This window comes from Rhinoderma darwinii, chromosome 2 (genome assembly GCF_050947455.1).
Source record: "Rhinoderma darwinii isolate aRhiDar2 chromosome 2, aRhiDar2.hap1, whole genome shotgun sequence".
Lineage (NCBI taxonomy): Eukaryota > Metazoa > Chordata > Amphibia > Anura > Rhinodermatidae > Rhinoderma > Rhinoderma darwinii.
In genome coordinates, this window is record NC_134688.1 from 123,398,380 (window position 1) to 123,419,914 (window position 21,535).

At 42.3% G+C, this 21,535-nt stretch overlaps 1 protein-coding gene across 1 annotated transcript; it reads left to right on the forward strand.

Moving 5' to 3' along the window:
* Nucleotides 1-3,504: 3,504 nt before the first annotated feature.
* On the forward strand, nucleotides 3,505-19,470 carry LOC142742475 (purine nucleoside phosphorylase LACC1-like). Its single transcript, XM_075852252.1, has 6 exons — nucleotides 3,505-3,605; nucleotides 10,142-10,702; nucleotides 11,496-11,677; nucleotides 14,031-14,196; nucleotides 15,924-16,149; nucleotides 18,710-19,470. Exons 2-6 carry the CDS (start codon nucleotides 10,153-10,155, stop codon nucleotides 18,858-18,860), a joined length of 1,275 nt encoding a protein of 424 aa, XP_075708367.1. The 5' UTR covers nucleotides 3,505-3,605; nucleotides 10,142-10,152; the 3' UTR covers nucleotides 18,861-19,470.
* The last annotated feature ends 2,065 nt before the right edge of the window (nucleotides 19,471-21,535 follow it).

A 21,535-nucleotide genomic window follows, 5' to 3' on the forward strand; every position in this document is an offset into this window, starting at 1 on the left:
AAATAATCTTTTTTATTACAAAAATTTTTCTTATGTTCGAATAATGTGATCAGCACCGTCCTATTGACCAATGACAGAGAGGTGGAAGATTCTTCATATTATATGTGTATTACTGTTGGTGAGGCCTCTTATCAAATCAGAAGTGCTATAAGGGCAGACTTGCCGGCCGGACTAATCATTTCTAGTTGGAGATGGCATATGATTGCTTTTGCATGTAAGATTGGCTGAGAAATGAGTAGTTGACATACAATGTGCAATATTCCCTTTATTGACTCACCTTAAAGGGTAACTAGACTTTCAAAAATGTAATAGTGACGTCAGAAGTTTTGATCGGTGGGGGTCTCCACTGGGACCCCCACCGATCGCTAAAGCAAAGCGGCAGAAGCGCTCAGGCTCAGCGCTGAGCCGTTTAGTTTCTGTTTGGCTTTTCTCAGAAAGCCGAGCTATTGGTGTACGGGCTCATAGACTTTCTATTAAGGTACCCTTTAAATAATCTAATGTAAGTTAGGCTCTGTTCAAATAATTTTTTGGCTTCGCTTTTGGTGCATAAGCCAAGAAAATCACACAGCAGGCTAAGCCTTCCAATACAGTGAAGGTAATACCAATGTATACACGTCCAGCGGATGCCAAAATGGCACTGTTTTGGCAATTGTCAGGCTCAAAGTGGTGTGAACATAGCCTTATAATCTTGAGTATCCTGCCATTTAAGCTTCTGTGGCATTACTAGTGCTTGTATAGAAGCTTTTAACAAAGAATAGGCCTGTTAATATAGCAGCGCACTGGAAATGAGGGAAAACATATAACAATATATCACTTCATATAATATAAAATAGCATTTATTATTGTCAAACACTTCTTTATATTTACACTCCTGCTGTCACTATATTGTTGTACATACGGAGTAGCATCAAGAAATGCAGCAGTCAATTGTATGTTCCAAGTCTCATTTCTATGTCGAATAAATGATGGGTTCTTAAAATGTTTGCCAAGTGTTTTCTTTGTGACAAAATAAAAAACATGTCATCTCAACTCCATGAAGTAGATTCTGAACTGCAGGTTGCATAGTGGCAGCAGGAGATACAAGTGGGAAATAAAGTGTATCTCTCCCTGGTGACAGCAGAAGTTTATGCTCCAGAGCTGCTCTTCCTACTGTGGTGAGACAAGAAGTTTCCACTACAGTCAACCCTATAGAGGCTATGGAGGGTTTCAATCACCAAACTCTAAAACAATCACTTTTGTGTACTATTTTTCCTACTCTCTTTCCTTATTGCCATGTAAAAATACTGTAACATGTTAGTAATGGTAATAAAAAATAAAGACTTGTAAAAACAAACAATGAAATAAAATACGCTTCAATATGTGAGTCACCAGATTCTTGTAAAATGATGCCCCATGCAATACAGCGCTACTGTAAAATCTCCATCCTTCCTGTACACCGCTGCTCCATACTGTACTACAAAGATCACAGTTTCTTAAAGCGAATATCCAGTTGTGACTTCAAAAATAGGCAGAGGTGTGATCTATGACTACAGCTTAGCTACAGTGCCACAGGGAGTTTGAGGTAGTCTGGAATCCGCCTCCTGTCTCATCATTGGTTCAGGCTGCTGCTTTGTCCCGCCCCACTGCTGCTCTGCCTCCACAGATTGGCTGCTGTGTACAGGCACAAGTCTATCACAGCCAATGCATGCAGAGCTGATTTAAATTACAGCAGGGGCAGAATGATGGAATCTGTCATTTATACTTTCTTTCCCTTTATGATCCACCCCTGATTTTGGTTGCAAAAACTGTATAAAAAAACCTGAACGAAAAGTGCACGTGCGAATACACCCTAAGGGCCTATTCAGACGAGCGTTGTTCACGTCTATGTACTGTCCGAGTGTAGAACACGGACCGAACACTGACACATTAAAGTCGATTGAGAGAAAAAACGCAGCATGAACTCCTCTGGTCGGATTCTCAAGCTGGGTTCACACGAGCACATTAACGTCCGTAATGGACGGACGTATTTCGGCCGGAAGTCCCGGACCGAACTCAGTGCAGGGAGCCGGGCTCCTAGCATCATACTTATGTACGACGCTAGGAGTCCCTGCCTCTCCGTGGAACTACTGTCCCGTACTGAAAACATGATTACAGTACGGGACAGTTGTCCGGCAGCGAGGCAGGGACTCCTAGCGTTGTACATAACTATGATGCTAGGAGCCCGGCTCCCTGCACTGAGTTCGGTCCGGGACTTCCGGCCGAAATACGTCCGTCCATTACGGACCGAACACGCTCGTGTGAACCCAGCCTCAGACTCAAATCAATGGGTCTGTGAAAAAAATCGGACAGAACACGGACGCCATTCAAGTGAGGTTCATTGTTTACAGATGGGTTGCTAGGAGACACTTAAAACAAAGCATGAATGGACATGAAAAACGGATGCAAACTGATGCTATACAAACGTAAAACACGGACAATGGGAACGCACTCGGACGCAATACTAATTCAACTTGGATAGAAAATCGTCAGCTTTCCGTAAGAAACACAGACAATTTTTCCAACAATTGTCTGAATAGGGCCGAAGGCTGTGTTCACATTCCAGCATACAGTGCTAATTTGTCTGGTAAAATGACGGAAGCCCGACGAAACCCATTAAAGTCGATGGGTTCCGCCGGGCGCTGGTGTCCGTCATATGATGGACATCAGCTTAGGTTGAGTTCACACTACTGTCAGAGGCTGTTTGCAGTTCCATTATATTCGAAGGGAAGAATAGCCAACATGCAGCGCTATTCTTCCTGTCAAAACGACATAACCCCCGATGGATCACATTATTGTCAATGGGGTCCATTGGTGCCTGTCATGTGATAGATCTGGCACCGCCGTCCTTTATAACAGAAACCATGATAGCAGTGTGAACAGATTAAGTTTTGTGGAAAAAAACTGATTGTAAAATAACTGAAGACAGAATCAAACTGAAGCACCTTGCTCCCAAGGCTATGTTCACACTGTCGTCATGGCTTCCCTAAAATAACGGAAGCCATGACGGATCAAAATGGTGATCCCATTGACTTATAATGGGGTTAACACATAAATTAGTTTTATGTTGCATAGGAATGATGCTATACTTTTTTTTAGTTACTATTACCATAGCCCATAAGCATGATGTGAACAGACATGCGCATGTGAGGGCCACTCATTTTCATGATGTTTCAATTCACTGACTGCAAACAGTGGTCTGGATCAATTGTATCTAATATAATGAATCCATCTATCTATTCATCTACAGGATGCAGAGATGCCTCTTCTAATTTATGCCGCACACACAGGTCACACGATCCAAAGGTCTCCCATATATAAGTATGTCATAGATGTGAGTTCCACATTTCAGTACGGTGGTCTCGGGTTATCGCGAACTGCTGCGCTATAGAAGTTCAGTGACCCCCTCCCCCCCTCTATAACTTGACGACATGACCCGGATACGTTTTCCACTCTGTGTCTCCCCTTCCGAATCCAGTATAATGACCGGTGGCTCCTCCTCCTGACCCGGATGTTATTACTAAGCTGCTGCCGCTCCTGAGTATCTGTCTGATCATCCTGCAGGCGGCGCCTCTGTGCTTTGATTACAGGTATGGAGACCGGGCTATCAGATGATATATCGCGGATGTGACAGTGGCACGTTATTATGCGGTGTAGTATGGATGCAATGTGCTGGCACACCCCGCCACCAGTCATTACGTGGACAGATGTCCGGTGCCATGATGGCGATGTTTGTATTGTACATAATGGAGGGTTCTGCGATTTAAAGGGGAATTCTAATGAAATCTCGTTCCTATACAAAATGTATCGTGACTGGTGAGAGTCCGTATCCTAATAAAACCCTCCCCCCACCAAATCTAACCAGCATTGTTCTATTCACAGTAGGGACTGTGGTCATTACAAGGCTGCACGTTACTAGATATGTGAAGGATTGTCCCTGTAGAAAGTCTCGCAGACCATAGGCCTCATGCACTCGACCGTAAGGATTTTTACGGTCTGCAAATATGGATGCACATCCGTAGCCGTCTGCAATTGCGGAAGAGCCCATGGACTTACCCCGAAAATCCAATTGCGGCCCCATTCATTCCTATGCACACGACCGTGGTTTCCATGGTCCGTACATGGCCCAGGAGCCTGGACCGCAGAAAGAGCGGACATGTCTTATTACGGCCGTGTTCTGCGGTCCGGGCTCATAGCAAATAATGGCCGCAGCCATGTGCATGGCCCGTGATTTGCGGATGACGCTCCGCCCCCGGCCAACCCGAAAACCACGGCCGTGCACGTGGCTACGGTCGTGTGTATGAGGCCTTATATGGGTGAGTCCGTGCTGCAATTGTGGACAAGACTCTCATGCACGCGAGCGTATCCGCAAATACTGACCGTAAATACGGTTCCATATTTCTGTATAATCATCAGCATCGTACTCATTTCTGCTGAATGGTATTCGCAAATACGGTCCGTAGTACATCCGTATATACAGATCCGCTAAAGAGGCCTGGTTAATGGGAAATCTCCTTTGCGTCGCTTAGCAACACTTCTGTATTTGCGGATGGCTATCCGTATTTGTGGACGCACCTCCGTAGCCATCCGCAATTTTGGCTTCCCCCATAGGCTTCTATGGAGGAGTCCGTGCCGCAAATGCAGACCAAGAAGGGACATGCTCCGTAATTCCCGGCAGTTTTGCGGCACGGACACTCATCCTCAGCGATACGGAAAGACGTCCGCGTTCAATGGAAGTGAATGGGTCCGTTTTTACGGATCACGGTCCGCAAAAACTGAGGTTTTTTACGGTCGTGTGCATAGGGCTTAGGGAGATTTTCTAAATTTTGCGAATTATTTCTACGGCCCGAACACACATCTGGAAATATACGTAAGGGTGTCTGTGGCCTATAGAAATTAATGGTTCCGCAATTTCATCCGTAATTACCTGATCTGTAATTACGGATGAAAAATACGGTCGTACGCGTGGGGCCTTATTAATGGAGAATCCGAGGGCTTTTGATTTACTTCGTTCATATTTTGCATCCATATTTTTTAGCCAAAACCAGGAAAGACGACTGAAGTAAATGTTTCCATTGTACTTTTGGGTCGCACTCCTGGTAAAAATAACTGCACCGCCTGACCGCGCCTAGAGAATCATAAGGGGATGTTCACACAGCTTATTTTCAAGGGTATTTCGGAGTGTAAAATTCTCGTATTACGCACCAAAATATACGTGAAATACATGAAATATGCCTGCCAACCGTTTTCTATTGAGATCATTAGGAAATACACTGGGTAGTTCATATGAGGTGTATTCTTAGTGTATGTTCACACGACAGCGCAAAATACGTCTGAAATTACGGAGCTGTTTTCAGGCGCAAAACAGCTCCTGAATTTCAGACGTAATTGCTCATACTTGCGTTTTTCGCGGCGTTCATTACGGATGTAATTGGAGCTGTTTTTTAATGGAGTCAATGAAAAACGGCTCGAATTACGTCCCAAGAAGTGTCCTGCACTTCTTTTGACGAGCCGTCTTTTTTACGCACCGTCTTTTGACAGCGCCGCGTAAAATGACAGGTCGTCGGCACAGTACATCGTAAAACCCATTAAAAGTAATGGGCAGATATTTGTCGGCGTAATGGAGCCGTTTTTTCAGATGTAATTTGGGGCGTAAAACGTCCGAATTACGTCAAACTTGGTCGTGTGAACATACCCTTAGGGGGAGTTCACACACAGTTTTTTGACTCTGAAACCACGCTGCAAAACGTGCCAAAAAACGGCCGGAAATGTCTCCCATGGATTTCAATGGGAGGTGGAGGCGGGTTTTTCCCGCGAGCGGAACAACCAGTTCACGGGAAAAAGAAGGGACATGCCCTATCTTCGGGCGTTTACACCTCTGTCCTCCCATTGACATCAATGGGAGGCAGAGAAAGCATATTTCGCTGCGTTTTATACCCGCGGCGCTCAATGGCCGCGGGTGGAAAACGCTGTGAAAATGCATGCAGGCAGAGGAAAATGGCAGATTTTCCTCCTGCAAAAAACTCAGTGTGAACCCAGCCTTAGGCCCTGGAATAACCGGGAGCGTTTTTTGCCGAAAAACACGTAAAAAAACGCGTTTATTTCCGTTTCCCTTTGATTCCAATGGGGCTTTTGAGGCGGAAAACACCTCCAGATAGGGCATGGTGCCTCTTTTTCCCCGCAAGTGTTTTTTTTTTTTTTTGCTCAAGTGAAAAAAACGCCTCCACCTCCCATTGAAATCGATAGGAGGCAATTTCGGCTGTTTTTTTGCCACGGTTAACACTTTTAAAATCAGCTCTAAAAACGCCTCCATTTTTAGGCGTCGTTTCTCTTGAAATCCTCTTCGTATTTTTCAGCCTGAACATATGCAGTGTGAACATGGCCTAAGTTCTGACGCGTCTCAGTATCGTTTTAGCATTCAAATTAAAAGGGGAATCCTTACTTAGAGGAGCCTGATGTTCGGAAGCTTCTCCTCACTAAAGACGTTTGTGACATATAGCGCAGAATATCTGGTTGTGGGGGTCCGATTGCTGTTACTCTGCTGATTTCCTAGAATGATGTTTTAGATGCAGTGAGAGAGTCCTGGACCCCTTTAGTTCCTCTCATCTCCACTTGCCTGTATTTGAGGCTGCATGGTAAACTCATTGTAGTTAGTGGGCCACTATGTGGCCCCTGAAAAGAGTTGAGCAAAGCCATCAGGAGCTGAAAAGGCATGGCGCTTTCCTGGCATTATGGCCGCCCTGTTCTAGCCAACAGTGGAGGTCACAGAAGTCGGCCCCCCACTGACCAGATATGAATGGCCAATACTAATGTAAGGGGGATATGCCGTGTATCAATGATAAATGTCCCCTTGTGTTCCTGCTGTCTGTGGTCAGGACTGTAACGATGGTCAATGTCGCACGCCCGTCATTACTTTCTTGGACTGATTTCTATTGAGAGCGTCCAATGTCATAAGTTCCTTAAAGGGGTTGTCTGGTTTCAGAAAATTAATGTAATTTTTTTTGTATAATGAAATATTATACAATTTTCTGTATTAATTCCTCACGGTTTTCAAGATCTCTGCCTGTTGTCATTCAGTAGGAACATTCATTCTTTACTTCCAATGGATAGAATTCTGTCATTCTGTCGATGGTCATGTGCTGGGATCGTTACAGGACAGCTTTGATACACATACTGTAACGATTCCTGCACCTATGTTTCCACCACATGACCATGGACAGAATGACAGAATTGTATCCATTGGAAGTAAAGAATGAATGTTCCTACTGAATGACAGCAAGCGGAGATCTTGAAAACCAGGAGGACTTAATACAAACAGTACTGTATTTTTCGGACTGTAAGACGCAATTTTTAGCAAGAATAAATCTCGCTAAAAAGTCCCTGCATCTTATGACGTGCCGGGGGTGATGTTTGGAGCGGGCTTATGTGCGGAGCCCGCTCGATACACTGCAGGCGTCAGCTGTGCTTTACAGCTGAAACGCTGCTCTAACAGCCAACAACATCGATCGCACTGTTCCTGGCCGTTTAACTAGTTAAAGGGGTTTTGCAATGAGGGACATTTATGACATCCATAGGATATGTCATAAATGTCAGATAGATGCTGGTGCCACCTCTGGGACCCGCACCTATCTCTAGAACGGGGCCCCCTAAACCCTGTTCTAGCTGTTTGTGCTTACTATGACTCCCGGACACTTACGGATTACATGGTCGGGAGTTACGGAAACAGCGTAACTCTCTGAACTACCATGTTTCCGTAACTCCCATAGGACTATTTCCGTAACTACTATTCCGTTCTATGGGAGTTACGGAAACATGGTAGCTCAGCAAGTTTTGCTGTTTCCATAACCCCCAAACATGTAATCAGTAAGTGGCCGGGAGTCAGCATGAGCACAAACCGCTAGAACAGGGTTTAGGGGGCTCCGTTCTAGAGATAGGTGCAGACCCGCATCTATCTGACATTTATGACACATCCTGTTGATATTTTATTAATGTCCCTCATGGAAAAACCCCATGCTACAGTCAATAGCGACTGTGGCATATAAACCGAGGGGCGCCGATGGTTGTCTGGGCACCACGGGGGCCTAGCGTGTCCGCTGTAATACACAGCTAACGGCCAGGAACACTGATCGTGCTGTTCCTGGCCGTTTAACTAGTTAAATGCCGCGGTCAATAGCCACCGCAGCATTTAAACCGCTAGGAGAAGGGAGCGCCCCCCCCCCCCCCCCCGCAGTGCAACCAGGGGTGCCGATGGCTGCCTCTGCTAAGCCATTCCTCCGGCAAGACTTAACAGGAGCCTGTAAAAATGACAATATACTGAAATATATTTGTATTGCAGCGTATTGTACCAGCAATCTAATGATCGCTGGTTCAAGTCCCCTAGCGCAGCTAATAAAATGTGTAAAAAAACAAACAAACAAAAAAAAAAAACATTTTCAGGAGTGTAAAAAAAAAATATTAAAAGTAAAAAAAAAAAAATTCCCATTTTTCCCCAAGCACGATGTAAAAAAAATAAAAATTGGTATTGCTGCATCCGTAAAAGTCAGAACTGTTACAATATACCATAATGTAACTTGCACGGTGGACGGCGCAAAAAAATAAAATTTAAAGCAGCAGAATCGTTGTTTTTTTGGTCACCTTAGCACTAAAAAAATTAAAAATCGTATGTACCAAAAAATGGTGCCAATAAAAGCTACAGCTCGTCCCACGAAAAATAAGCCCTCACCGCTAAAACGATGAAAAAATATAAACGTTAAGGCTCTCAGAATGTGGTAAAACCTAACAAGTTTATTTTTTTTAACAAATAGTTTTTTTCTTTGTAAAAGTAGTAAAATATGAATTTTTTCCCTATTTTCTGTTGTCCAAAACCTGGGTTGGTCTTATAGTCTGAAAAATACGGTATATTGGAAAATTTGTGTAACTTTTTATAATACAAAAGGAAATTGCCTTACTTTGCTGAAACCGAACAACACCTTTAATGGGCAGTATACTGTAGTCACAGTGAGATTCTATGTGGGGCCTACAAATAGGTCACCTGTCTTGTGACTGTGAAGGGCATATGGGCAAAAGGTAGTTACTAGCTATCGCAAGGACCTTGTGGTCGTTCTCGATAAAGAGGCTCTGTCACCACATTATAAGTGCCCTATCTCCTACATAAGGAGATCGGCGCTATAATGTAAGTGACAGCAGTGCTTTTTATTTAGAAACACGATCTATTTTCACCACTTTCTTAGCGATTTTAGCTTTATGCTAATGAGCTTCTTAATGCCCAACTGGGCGCGTTTTTACTTTAGACCAAGTGGGCGTTGTGTGGAGGAGTGTATGACGCTGACCAATCAGTGACCAATCAGCGTCATGCACTTCTCTCCATTCATTTAGTCAGCGCATAGTGACACTGCGTTCTTCACTATGTGGTGTCTTATACGGACATATTAACGTTAGTGAAGTGTTTAGACAGTGAAAAGACATTCCTTCCAGCCAGGACGGGATGTCTATTCACAATCCCGGCACTTCGTTAACGCTTCTGTGGTAGTTACAGCAGAGCAAAGCGTAATCTCGCTGTAACCTGTCATTTACAGCGTGATCTCGCGAGATTACGCTTGCTCTGCTGTAAGTACTAAACAAACGTTAACGAAGTGCCGGGATTGTGAATAGACATCCCGTCCTGGCTGGAAGGAATGTCTAGTCACGGTCTAAACACTTCACTAACGTTAATATGTCAGTATAAGACAGCACATAGCGAACAATGCAGGGTCACTATGCGCTGACTAAATGAATGGAGAGAAGTGTATGACGCTGATTGGTCACTGATTGGTCAGCGTCATACACTCCTCCACACAACGCCCACTTGGTCTAAAGTAAAAACACGCCCACTTGGGCATTAAGAAGCTAATTAGCATAAAGCTAAAAATCGCTCCTAATGTGAAAATAGATCGTGTTTCTAAATAAAAATCACTGCTGTCATCTATATTACAGCGCCCATCTCCTTATGTAGGAGACAGGGCACTTATAATGTGGTGACAGAGCCTTAAATGACCTTCATTAATATAATATGTTACTGGACAAGTACAGCATTTGTTACAGTTCTTTCCATGTAGACATTAACATTGTATGTTCTTTTCTTCTACAGAAAACGAAAAGATGGCAGAAGTTGTATTAATTGATATGTTCAGTGTAGAATTTACTTCTCATCATTACTGCATCAAACAGTTTTTGGATGCAGCAATGAAAATTGTTCTAATGAAAAGTGATCCCACCACTTCCAGCATCTACATCATGTACTGTCAGACCTTTGGCTGTGACAATAATGATGCCCGAGATGTGTTTCTACATGCCATCAGGTCTTTCCAAACCTTGAAGAAGCCCATTGAACTCATAAGCGCTGCTGGCGTCACTGCCACATTGCATAATGTGAAGCAAAAACTGGATGAAAATAATATTAGCAGGGTGCGAATTATTCTGCCCAAGAACAGGACTTGTCTGATGAAGGCCTTTATAGACCGTCTATTCACACAAGTATACACTTTTGAGTATGAGTTGTTAGAACTGAATTATGCTCAACAACCCTCCGACATGAATAATACTTTTATGGAGAAACAGCTTGAACTAGTGGAGTGTGATATCCAGATCTACCTGGGAACCCTACCCGGCAGAGGAGAACTGACCATTCTTAAGTCACCTTTAATACCAGGTGAGTTACAGGAACAGTTATTAGGCCGACTATACATCTTGGAGAAATGTCATCCGAACCAGATGATATTGACAGGATCGGCCAGCAATCTTATACTCGATCATTTGTTATTTTAAGACGCGCCTCTGACAGAAGGGTCTGGCGGCTGGGAAGGGGTCGGGTCTGGCGGCTGGCAAGGGGTCAGGTCTGGCGGCTGGCAAGGGGTCGGGTCTGGCGGCTGGCAAGGGGTCGGGTCTGGCGGCTGGCAAGGGGTCGGGTCTGGCGGCTGGCGAGGGGTCTGGCGGCTGGCGAGGGGTCTGGCGGCTGGCGAGGGGTCTGGCGGCTGGCGAGGGGGCTGGCGAGGGGTCTGGCGGCTGGCGAGGGGTCTGGCGGCTGGCGAGGGGTCTGGCGGCTGGCGAGGGGTCTGGCGGCTGGCGAGGGGTCGGGGTCTGGCAGCTAGGAGAGGTCTGACCACTTATTCGTTTCTCTCTATTGAAATAAATACGCACACTTTGCTCAGCGTCCGTTTTAATGCCGGTCGGTGAAAATGCTTGTGTGCAGTTCTCTCCACCTTGGTTCCGCCTTGCTTATGTTGGATTCACCCCCTGGTGCTAGTAAATTTATAGATTTGTAAGGCCACATTGGAAAAGAATAGTACTGACTAATGAAAGTGGTTACCTCCAAGATAGGAATATTAGACCGTGAGCTCCATTGCATACAGGGACTGGTTAAAAATTTCAGTCTCTGTGGAATATTTTAGAAGTAAATAAATGGATATTCTGAGCAGTATTCACTTATATTTTCATCTACACAGAAAATGTTTTCAACCATGGATTCACCACACGCTGCGGAGGCGTTTCATACATTCCAGCACTCTCCTCCCTGAACCTCTATTCTAGCAGCAGCAGAAGAGACTCCCCTGCAGTGGTTGCGGAGAACATGCGTCGTCTGTCCATGGCGGTGGGCTTCAATCCCAAGAATTTCCATCTTGTTAAGGTAACAGAAGTTCTGATTTCCCACATCGTCTTGTTTAATGTATGTGTGTTTCTTCGTAACTTTTAAAATATATTGTTTTGCTTCTCTTACTCTTGAGTTACAGCCTGTATTATACCCCAGAGCTGCATTCACAGTTCTCGTGGTTGCTGGGAAACAGTCGACAAAATTGTTGCCAGACACATCCATAATAGCTTAGCTGAGTTTCTATAATGTAGTGGGACAGCTACTCTTCCTACATCTTGTCACTGTATTATAGAGGATCTGTCACTAGGTCATATAAGTTGAACTGGTTTACTGACCTGAAAACTGCTGTCTCCCTGATTTTTTTTATTTATTGATTTTTTTTTCGTGGGAAGACGTATTTTGTTGGCTGAATGCTAATTTGCTGTAGTTAGCAAACGGGGTGAACTACCCTCAATCTGCCCCGCGCTGTTTGGTTAGCATCAGAGGCAGGGAAGCTAGCTCCACCCTGTTGGCTGACTACAGCAAATTAGCATGTATGGAGCCAATACAACAGTGGGCCATATCTCTGTAATGGGGAGAGGTCCTGGAAAAAAAAAAAGAAAACCGTTCTGGAATCGGGGAGACAACGCTATTCAGGTCAGTAATCCAGTTCAACTTGTATGATTTAGTGACAGGTTCACTTTAAGACTACACTTCCTAAAATACAAATCGCCTGAGCCAGCAAGGGATGCTGGGAGATGTCCACACTGAAGCCTGTGCAGAATTGTGAGTTCCCCTCTGGATAAAAAGATAAGCTGTAACAGGATGAGCAAAAGATTAGTAATGCAGTGTAATCACAAGTTATTCAACTTTTTATGTGGATTAATTCTATATGTAAACTGTAAATTGTGCTGAAAAGTGGACATTTGAACTAAATGTGTTTCCTCTTAAAGGGTAATTCTGGGTAAAACGTAAAAACAGAGTTACCTGTGTTACTGTGGTGTTTTTTTTTTGTTATACACTCCACTGGCTTCGCCTTCCTTCTTCTACTGTGGCGCTCTGGATAAACCACAGGGCAGCGGGTCACATGACATACTTCATACACTCTTTATTACCCTTTAACCCCTTAATGACCGCCGATAAGCCTTTTCACGGCAGTCATTAATGGGCTTTATTCTACAGCGCCACCGTTCCAAGGCGCTACATTAGAATAAAGTAACCACAGCAGGGAGCCGTGAAATCTCCCTGCTCTCAGCTGCCAGAGGTAGCTGGGGGCGTCCCTGCTCGACAGGGTGACATCGATATTAGTATCGATCTCAGCCGTTTAACCCCTCAGATGCGGTGCTCAATTGCGTGCACCGCATCTGAGTGGTTTTTGGAGAGGGGGAGGGAGCTCCCTCTCTCTCCCACCGACACCCGGCGATAAGATCGCCGAGTGTCTGTGTCTCCGATGGCAGCCCGGTAAATAAAGGCCCCCAGGTCTGACTGTAGTAAATGCCTGCTAGGTCATGCCAGAGGCATGACCTAGCAGATGCCTGTCCGTTTTAAACGGACAGGCAGTAACACACTGCAATACAGAAGTATTGCAGTGTATTATAATAGCGATCGGAGGATCGCATAGTGAAGTCCTCTAGTGGGACTAGTAAAAAAAGTAAAAAAAAGTTGAATCAAGTTTAAAAAAAAAAAAAATAAATATGTGAAGAAAAAAAAATTAAAAACCCACTTTGTCCCCTTACAAAATGCTTTACTATTTTAAAAAAAACACAATAAAGCAAAAAAGTTACACACATTTGGTATCGCCGCGTCCGTAACGACCCCGACTATAAAGCTGTTACATTATTTAACCCGCACGGTGAACGCCGTAAAAATTAAGATAAGAAACAATGGAAAAATTGCTGTTTTCTGTTAATCCAGACTTTAAAAAAAAATGTGATAAAAAGTGATCAAAAAGTCGCATCTACTCTCAAATGGTACCATTAAAAACTACAAGTCGTCCCGCAAAAAATAAGACTGTATACAGCTATGTCGACGCAAAAATAAAAAAGTTATAGGTCTTCGAAAGTGACAATGTAAAAATGTAAAAAATGGCTTGGCCATTAGGGCCCAGAATGCAAGCAGGGGGAAGGGGTTAAAGTCCAAATTCATTCTGCATTATGTGAATTGAAAATCATTCTGCATAAGCTGCACAACTCCCTAGTGTAGTAAAATACCTTCATAATTCAAAGGAATATTATGAACATATCGAGTATTAGAATATATTAAGTGTATTTGTTACAAAAAGGTTAATTTGCTGTTGAAGGAAATGTTTCGTTTCCATTTGCCTGTTCCACAATGTAAAGTGCCGGGAGCGTTGAATATTTTCTACTGTTAGACCCTTATCCCTGTTGTTTTTATCACCCTGTAATGCCAGGCGGCTCATGCCAGTGATGTTTGGATCATGGGAAAGAAAGAACCTGACAGCTATGATGGGATAGTAACCAATCAGAAGGGTGTGACCATAGCCGCTCCTGGGGCAGACTGTATACCTTTGCTTTTTTCCGATCCCGTAACAAAAGCGATTGGTGCTGCTCACTCAGGTAATGGTGCTTATAAGAGCCAAAAGCAGGCATCTGATATCCTAAGAGATAATTCATTTATATCTATGATCCTATTGTTTCAAACACAATTCCCATAAGAATAATAGATAAAAAACATGTTATCCGTTTCTTCTCAATTTACTCTTGGACTAGGTTCCTGCTGTTATTTCAGTTTGCCCTGCCCAAAATATGGCAGGGTGTCAGAGCTGTGCGGCAGTGCACAGGGGTCATTGTATGGTGGCTGATGCTGTGTTTTTTGCTATGGGCACTACAGAATATGTTGTCACCATGCAACAACATTCCATCCTTACCGAGGGATGATGTCACCTTGTAGCGGTTTGGCGTAATCCATTGCTAAAGCGAGAAAGGACCGCATTGTTTCGCTAGAATATCTTCTTACATGGCAGAGTCTCTTGTGTAATCTGTATTTATTGATTGGATGGAATTATTTCTAGTCACTAATCATTCAAGAGTAGATATATATATATATTTTTTTATAATATACTTAACATATATGGGCACATTTACCAATAGTATCATAAGAACGACACTGCAAAGGTTAAGCAAGTTGTGGCATTTATTGCAGGAGTTGACTTGGCACAAATTGTGCCAAATTTGTCAAAATGGCACACAGTGGCACAGCTCGCAGCATACAAGACACACTCCCTTATACCGTTTTATGGCTGTCGTATATGTACACCAGTATTTTGTACCAAACAATGAAAGTTAGTAAAACATTTGGTTGAACCAATCCAAACGGTTTACCAACATGACTTTTGAAGGAGCTTTTCGTAAATGCCATAGAATGTCATTTGTGCCATTTTTCAAAATGCATGTTGGGCCACTTTTATGGTGCATAAATTTGCCCCACAGTCCAGCCATCTTTGCTTGATACTTCCAGCAAGATGATGCACCATATCCCAGTGCACTCCAATGTCCTTCTCATTCACCAAATCAATTCAGTAGATCAACTTTGGGATGAACCGGGGAAAGTTTAGTGGAAAAATATGCAGCCGCTCTATAATTTTATCTTTCTAATGTTTCCGGTGCCTTCGATCGATCCATACCATAAAGCAGGGGTCCGCAATCTTAGGCACGCCAGCTGTTGTGAAACTACACCTCCCAGCATTCACTGGCCACCAAAGGCTTTGTAGGCTGTCAAGGCATGCTTGGAATTGTAGTGTTACACCAGCTGGAGTGCCGAAGGTTGCTGACTTCTGCCAAAAAGATTTCAGGCTGTTCTTGGAGCAAAGGGGTGTCCACCTAGTACTAGAAAGGTTTAGGTTAGACACCATTCACACCACAATTTTGCATTTGAAAGGTCCTGTTTTCGTTTTTGGTAAATTTACCTTTAACCCCTTTTCGACATCCTCATATATACTAGCGTATATAGACTGGTGTGTTGGGGGGTGCCAATGGTTGTCATGGCAGCACGAGGGTCTATAGATGAAACATTACAGGAGGAGGGGCACAATCATTCTATTTTTTTATTGTTTTGTAAGCATATTTTTATTTATTAAGTTGAACAGTTAAAGTACAATGTAAAAAATACAAAAATCACGTGGCGTACCGAGCATTTATATGCGACTCCGTTTGCCACTGATAGTTTCATAAAATCAACATTCATTTAATGATACTCCACTATATGTAAGAACTGGACCTCACGCATGCACCCATTATTTTTTGTGTTTTTTTTTTCCTAAATAATATTTCCATGCTTCGTTTAGGCTGGAAAGGCACCTTGCTAGGAGTCTCGATGGCCACGGTAAACGCCATGATATCCGAGTACGGTTGTGATGTGAAGGACATACAGGTCGTCCTCGGCCCATCATTGGGGCCGTGCTGTTTTACATTAACACAAGCGGAAGCCAAAGCTTTTTATGACATCGATAAACGGTGTGTCCATCAATTTGAGTCCTCCAACCCTAAAGTTGATTTTAGAAGAGCAACACGGTGAGTGCTGGATTTTTATTGACATAAATTTATTACCACGTCATTTATTTAATGACCGTAGGAAATGTATATTGTAAAATTGTAATGTCTTTCCATATATTTGTTCATTGCTCTGTAACCAAAATAGATTAATGTATAAGATTGAGTTCCCTGTAACAGCTGATCCATTGCATTTACTGCGTCTAGTGGAAAATCAATACAGGATATTTTCCTGTTGTTCTCATGGAATACTGCATGTTGGTAAAGAATTTGAAATCTATAGATAGCTATTTTAAATTTTTTTTTCTGTGAGCAATATATTGATTTTTCCATTCTTATTCCTGTACTATGGTTTTACTGTACTGAGCAGATTGGTCAAACATCTTTTATAGAGACTAGTCTGAGAGCTATAACTGGAATAAGGCTTCGTTCACAGCTGCGTTCTTCTTTTCTGCTGCTCTGCTCTATCAGAGAAGCATTGAAAGACCGGAAGCACTGCATTTGTCCCATGACGGGCACCAATGGTGCCCGACGAAACTCAGTGACTTTTATGGGTTCCGTCGGGTTTCTGTCGTGATGTCTGTCGTTTTGCAGGACATAATAGAAGAGCATGCTGAGCTATTCTGTTCGACATCATCGGATCAGCGACTGAAGCTCCTAACGCGGATGTGAAACCAGCCTAACATACGCAATCATCCCTTAATATCTTTAACTGGGAAATGCAGTTTTATAACCTATAATGATGGCCAAGGCTTTATTTTATTTTGCACTTGACCTCTTAAAGAGTCTCTGTCACCACATTATAAGTGGCCTATATTGTACATGATGTGATCGGCGCTGTAATGTAGATAACAATGTTTTTTTATTTAGAAAAGCGATCATTTTTGACGGAGTTTTGACCTATATTAGCTTTATGCTAATGAGTTTCTCAATGGTCAAGTGGGCGTTGTACAGAGGAGTGTATTACGCTGACCAATCAGTGACCAATCAGCGTCATACACTTCTCTCCATTAATTTACACTGCAGATAGCGATATATCTATATCGCTATGTGCAGTCACATAAACACACTAGAACGCTACTCATGTGTCATGACCATGAATATACATTACCTCCAGCCAGGACGTGATGTGTATTCAGAATCCTGACCACTTCTGTAGCGTCTGTGTGATTTACAGCACAGCGAGATCTCGCTGTGCTGTGCTGTAAATCACACAGACGCTACAGAAGTGTCAGGATTCTGAATACACATCACGTCCTGGCTGGAGGTAATGTATATTCATTGTCAGGACACTGCAGTAATGTTATAATGTGTTTATGTGGCTGCACATAGGGATATAGATATATCGCTATGTGCAGTGTAAATGAATGGAGAAGTGTATGACGCTGATTGGTCACTGATTGGTCAGCGTCATACACTTCTCTCCACAACGCCCACTTGGTCATATAGTAAAACACGCCCAGTTGTCCATTGAGAAACTCATTAGCATAAAGCTAAAATAGGTCATAACTCCGTCAAAAATGATAGTTTTTCTAAATAAAAAAAACACTGCTGTAATCTACATTACAGCGCCGATCACATCATGTACAATATAGGCCACTTATAATGTGGTGACAGAGACTCTTTAAAGGGGTTTTCCTCAGATGTAAAAAAAAAACACTGAACAGTTCTAGGCAACAATGAAACTGTTATTACTTGTGTAAACTGCAAGTATTCGCTGAATCAACTAAATGGTAATCTATGACATATGCAAAATAGCTCTTCGGTAAAAGTAGGAAGAAAACGTTGTCCCTGCATTATTTTGAGAGCGTTTCCCTAAAGACTTCCCTAATTGATTTCCACAAGCAGAATAAATCCTTTTTGTGAGCTAGTACTAATATGTGACCCAAAGGTGAAGAATATGCACATCAACAATCTTCCACAAAGCATTATCCTGTTACAATCAACTTGATAGGTTATTTAATTACAATTATTGGTGTGAAATCTTTTTTTTATTTTCTTGTTTGTCCATGACTGGGTAAATTATCTTCATTGCATAAAAGATGTGGCATCCTGTGGTTCTAGAGACATGTGAGAATCTAGCATCAGTAAGGTCAATGAGCTGAGGATCCCCTGTAGACTCTGTTCACACTGGCATCATGGCTTCTATTTTTAAGAGTTCCATGACAAGTCTATTTGGCTGATCTTTTATCCAGGTATTTATTTTCTTTCCCACTGGCTTATAATGGATCCATCACGGTTCAGTCCAGTATCCACTTTCATTACTGGATAGAATAGTGCAGCATGCAAAAAGCAGCGGATACCTGACTGACAAGTGTGAACAGAGCCCAAGCAGTGTTCAGTAATGTTTGCCTTGAAGACATCTGATTTATTTATTTATTTTTAAATCCATCAAAGGAGTTTTCAGAGTATTTCAGAGAATCTCTTTACTATGAAATATATGTAAACTTCTCTATATGATCACCCTCTTAAAATGAATGTAAACTGCTGTCACTTGTAGCTTCTCACTGCGATGGTCCGGTATACAGAGTGAATAGCAATGCGAAGCATATTCATATCCTACTGTCGATTGTGTCCTCAGAATCCTCCTAGAACGCGGTGGCATCCTGCCCAATAACATTGAAGATAAGCTGGTACTCTGCACCTCCTGCAATCAGGAACTTTTTTTCTCACACAGCCGAGATGGAGAAAACTTTGGGACCCAGATTGGATTCATTGCTGTCAAGAATTAAGATCCGTTTTGTTTCGCTATGCGCTCAGTGAATGTTTGTTTATTTTACTTTCATGTTTATTTATTGTTGTGCCTTTTTGTTATTTTGCAATTTTTGATCAATTATGTAATTAAATGACAGAAATTGCAACATATTTCGCATATACTATGAATGAGCATTTCCCTCTGAAAAATGAGAACATAATAATCAACAAGTAAATACCGGTCCTTTCCTTCTTTTCCCAAAGTCTTCTCATTTTGATTTGTTCTATATGTTTCTTTGACAACAAATCAACAAGCTTTCGCAAACTCCTGAATGACCATCTGTCTAGTTATGCTGTAATACATTCCCCTCTTTAAAAGCTTAATGCCAACTGCTGTGGTGGTAGCCATATAGGTAGTCACCCAGGTTCCTTTAGAAAGAAATGTAACTAGGGAACAAGTTAGTAGAACTTACAAAGAACTTGACATTTGAGAAATCCCAAGGTCTTAAATGTATTTTTTATTTTAGAAGGAAATTTAACATGGATATGTGATGCTGTAATATTTTACTTATGACAGGCCCAATAAGTTCTTATTAAATGAGTGTTACATTTTGTAATAAAAATATCTCACTAGGCATGAACCAACAAGTTATTGTATTTACTAATGTACTGTATTTTGGAAATCTGCACCATTTATGTGATCACTAGGTGTGAGCAAAAGATGGTTCAATGGATAGGCACAGCATATTATCAAAGAAATGAATGCATAGCAAGGTAATCTATCCACTTCTAGGACTTTAGGGTTGTTAGGGTTCATGCACATGGCAAAGCCATGAGTACTTTGTAGCATAGTGAAGAAATAACACTATTATATCATGTGGTTTCTATGAAGACCTCCTTATATTAATAGCTAGTAGCCTTTCATCGGAGAGATTAAAGGGTTGCCCAGGATTCCAAAAACAGTAGCGCACCTGTCAATAGGCTCATCCTTATTTACTTCAATGAGCTGCACTACCTGATGCAACCTGGAACCAAGCAGCCATGTTCTTCTAATCCTGGACAACCCCTTTTAAGGCCCTGTTTACACAGAGTTTTTTGGCGCGGAAACCGCTCTGCAAAACTTGTCAAAAAACACCCGAAAATGCCTCCCATTGATTTCAATGGGAGTTGGACGAGTTTTTTTACCGCAAGTAAAAAAAACCGTGTCGCGGTAAAAAGAAGCAACATGACCCATTTTGAGGCGGTTTATACCTCCAAAACCCCATTTCAATCAGTCAGAAAGAGGAAAAAAACACCTCGACGAGTGTTTTGATGAGTTTTGTCAAACCACTGTCCAAAAAACGTCTGGAGCAGTTTTTGCAGGAGGAATTTTCCTCCTGCAAAAAACTCTGTGTGAACATAGCCTAAAGCTTCTTTTAACAAGTTTGAACTGCCCATATACTAGTGCTTTTAGATATAGGAAAAAAAAAAAGATTTCGATGAAGCTGCAAAGAAGTGTTGGATGTCTTTGGTCATTGCAATAATTTGAAAGTCATTTATGGCAAACGTCTGAACGGCTCCAATCCACATTCACGTACTTTGCGCTGATAACCGAACAAAGCAGAGATTATTCTGTGCATTGTTGGCAATTTTTTTTTTATGATGTAGTCCGATAACCTTTAAGACCAACTATTGACAAGATGTTCAGTATACAGCCGTCTATAATGGCTAGCTTTAGGCCTTGTTGACACAGTGCAGGGGACCGTATAGAGAGAGGCGAATTTGTACGGAACTGCAGCAAATTTTCTCTTGCGTCCTGAATACATAGACGACTACACCTCTAAACTAATCTTAGAATTGAATACCTAATATTTCAAATGGCTGTGGAATGCTGACAACCATATACCCCACCAACTGTTCCAGCTCCCTCACGTTGCTCAAATCCATCAGTGCTTCCAGTGACACTCCTCTTTGGCATGGGGTAGCACTCAATATATGATTTTCAAATATGCAAAAAAGTTATATTTACCATCAAATATTTTATGCAACCTTGTATGTTCTATAGACTTTAATTTAGGGGTTGTCTGCTTTGGACAACCCTTGTGTGAGCAGGTAAATCTGACTTCAAAGGGGTACTAGTTCTAGTTTTCACACATCAGTCTCATTATAGGGGAAATGTAGCATTTCAAAGAGCCAGCTTAAATAAACTGACCATCCACATAATACATTTGGGTCTCCAGAGTCTCTGTTCTGGCTATTGTAGGGATCCCTGACAGGGCACACCTGTCTTTTATCTATCTACACCGTGCAGCCATAACATTAAAGCCACCTGCCTAATATTGTGTAGGTCTTTATTAAAAATTCAATAAAAACATTGAAATTTAAGAAACCTAAGAGGGGAAGGCAGATTATAACATATAGACACATAGAGGAATTATGCAGTTCAAGTGTTGTGTAAGAATTTACATCTCAAATTTGACCTTTTTTTTTTTTAGAAGTATAAATTACAGCACTTCTAAAATATAAAGTTGGGTCATTTTACGGGTTGTGTAGGTCTTTTTAAGCCACCAAAATCTCACCCATTGAGGCATGAGACATGGACTCTGCATTACCTCCTGCCCTGTGGTATCTGGCACCAAGACTTCAGCAGCAGTTGTGAGGTGGGGCCTCCTTGGTTCAGACTTGATTCTCCAGCACATCCCACAGATGCTTGATCGGATTGGGATCTAGGGTG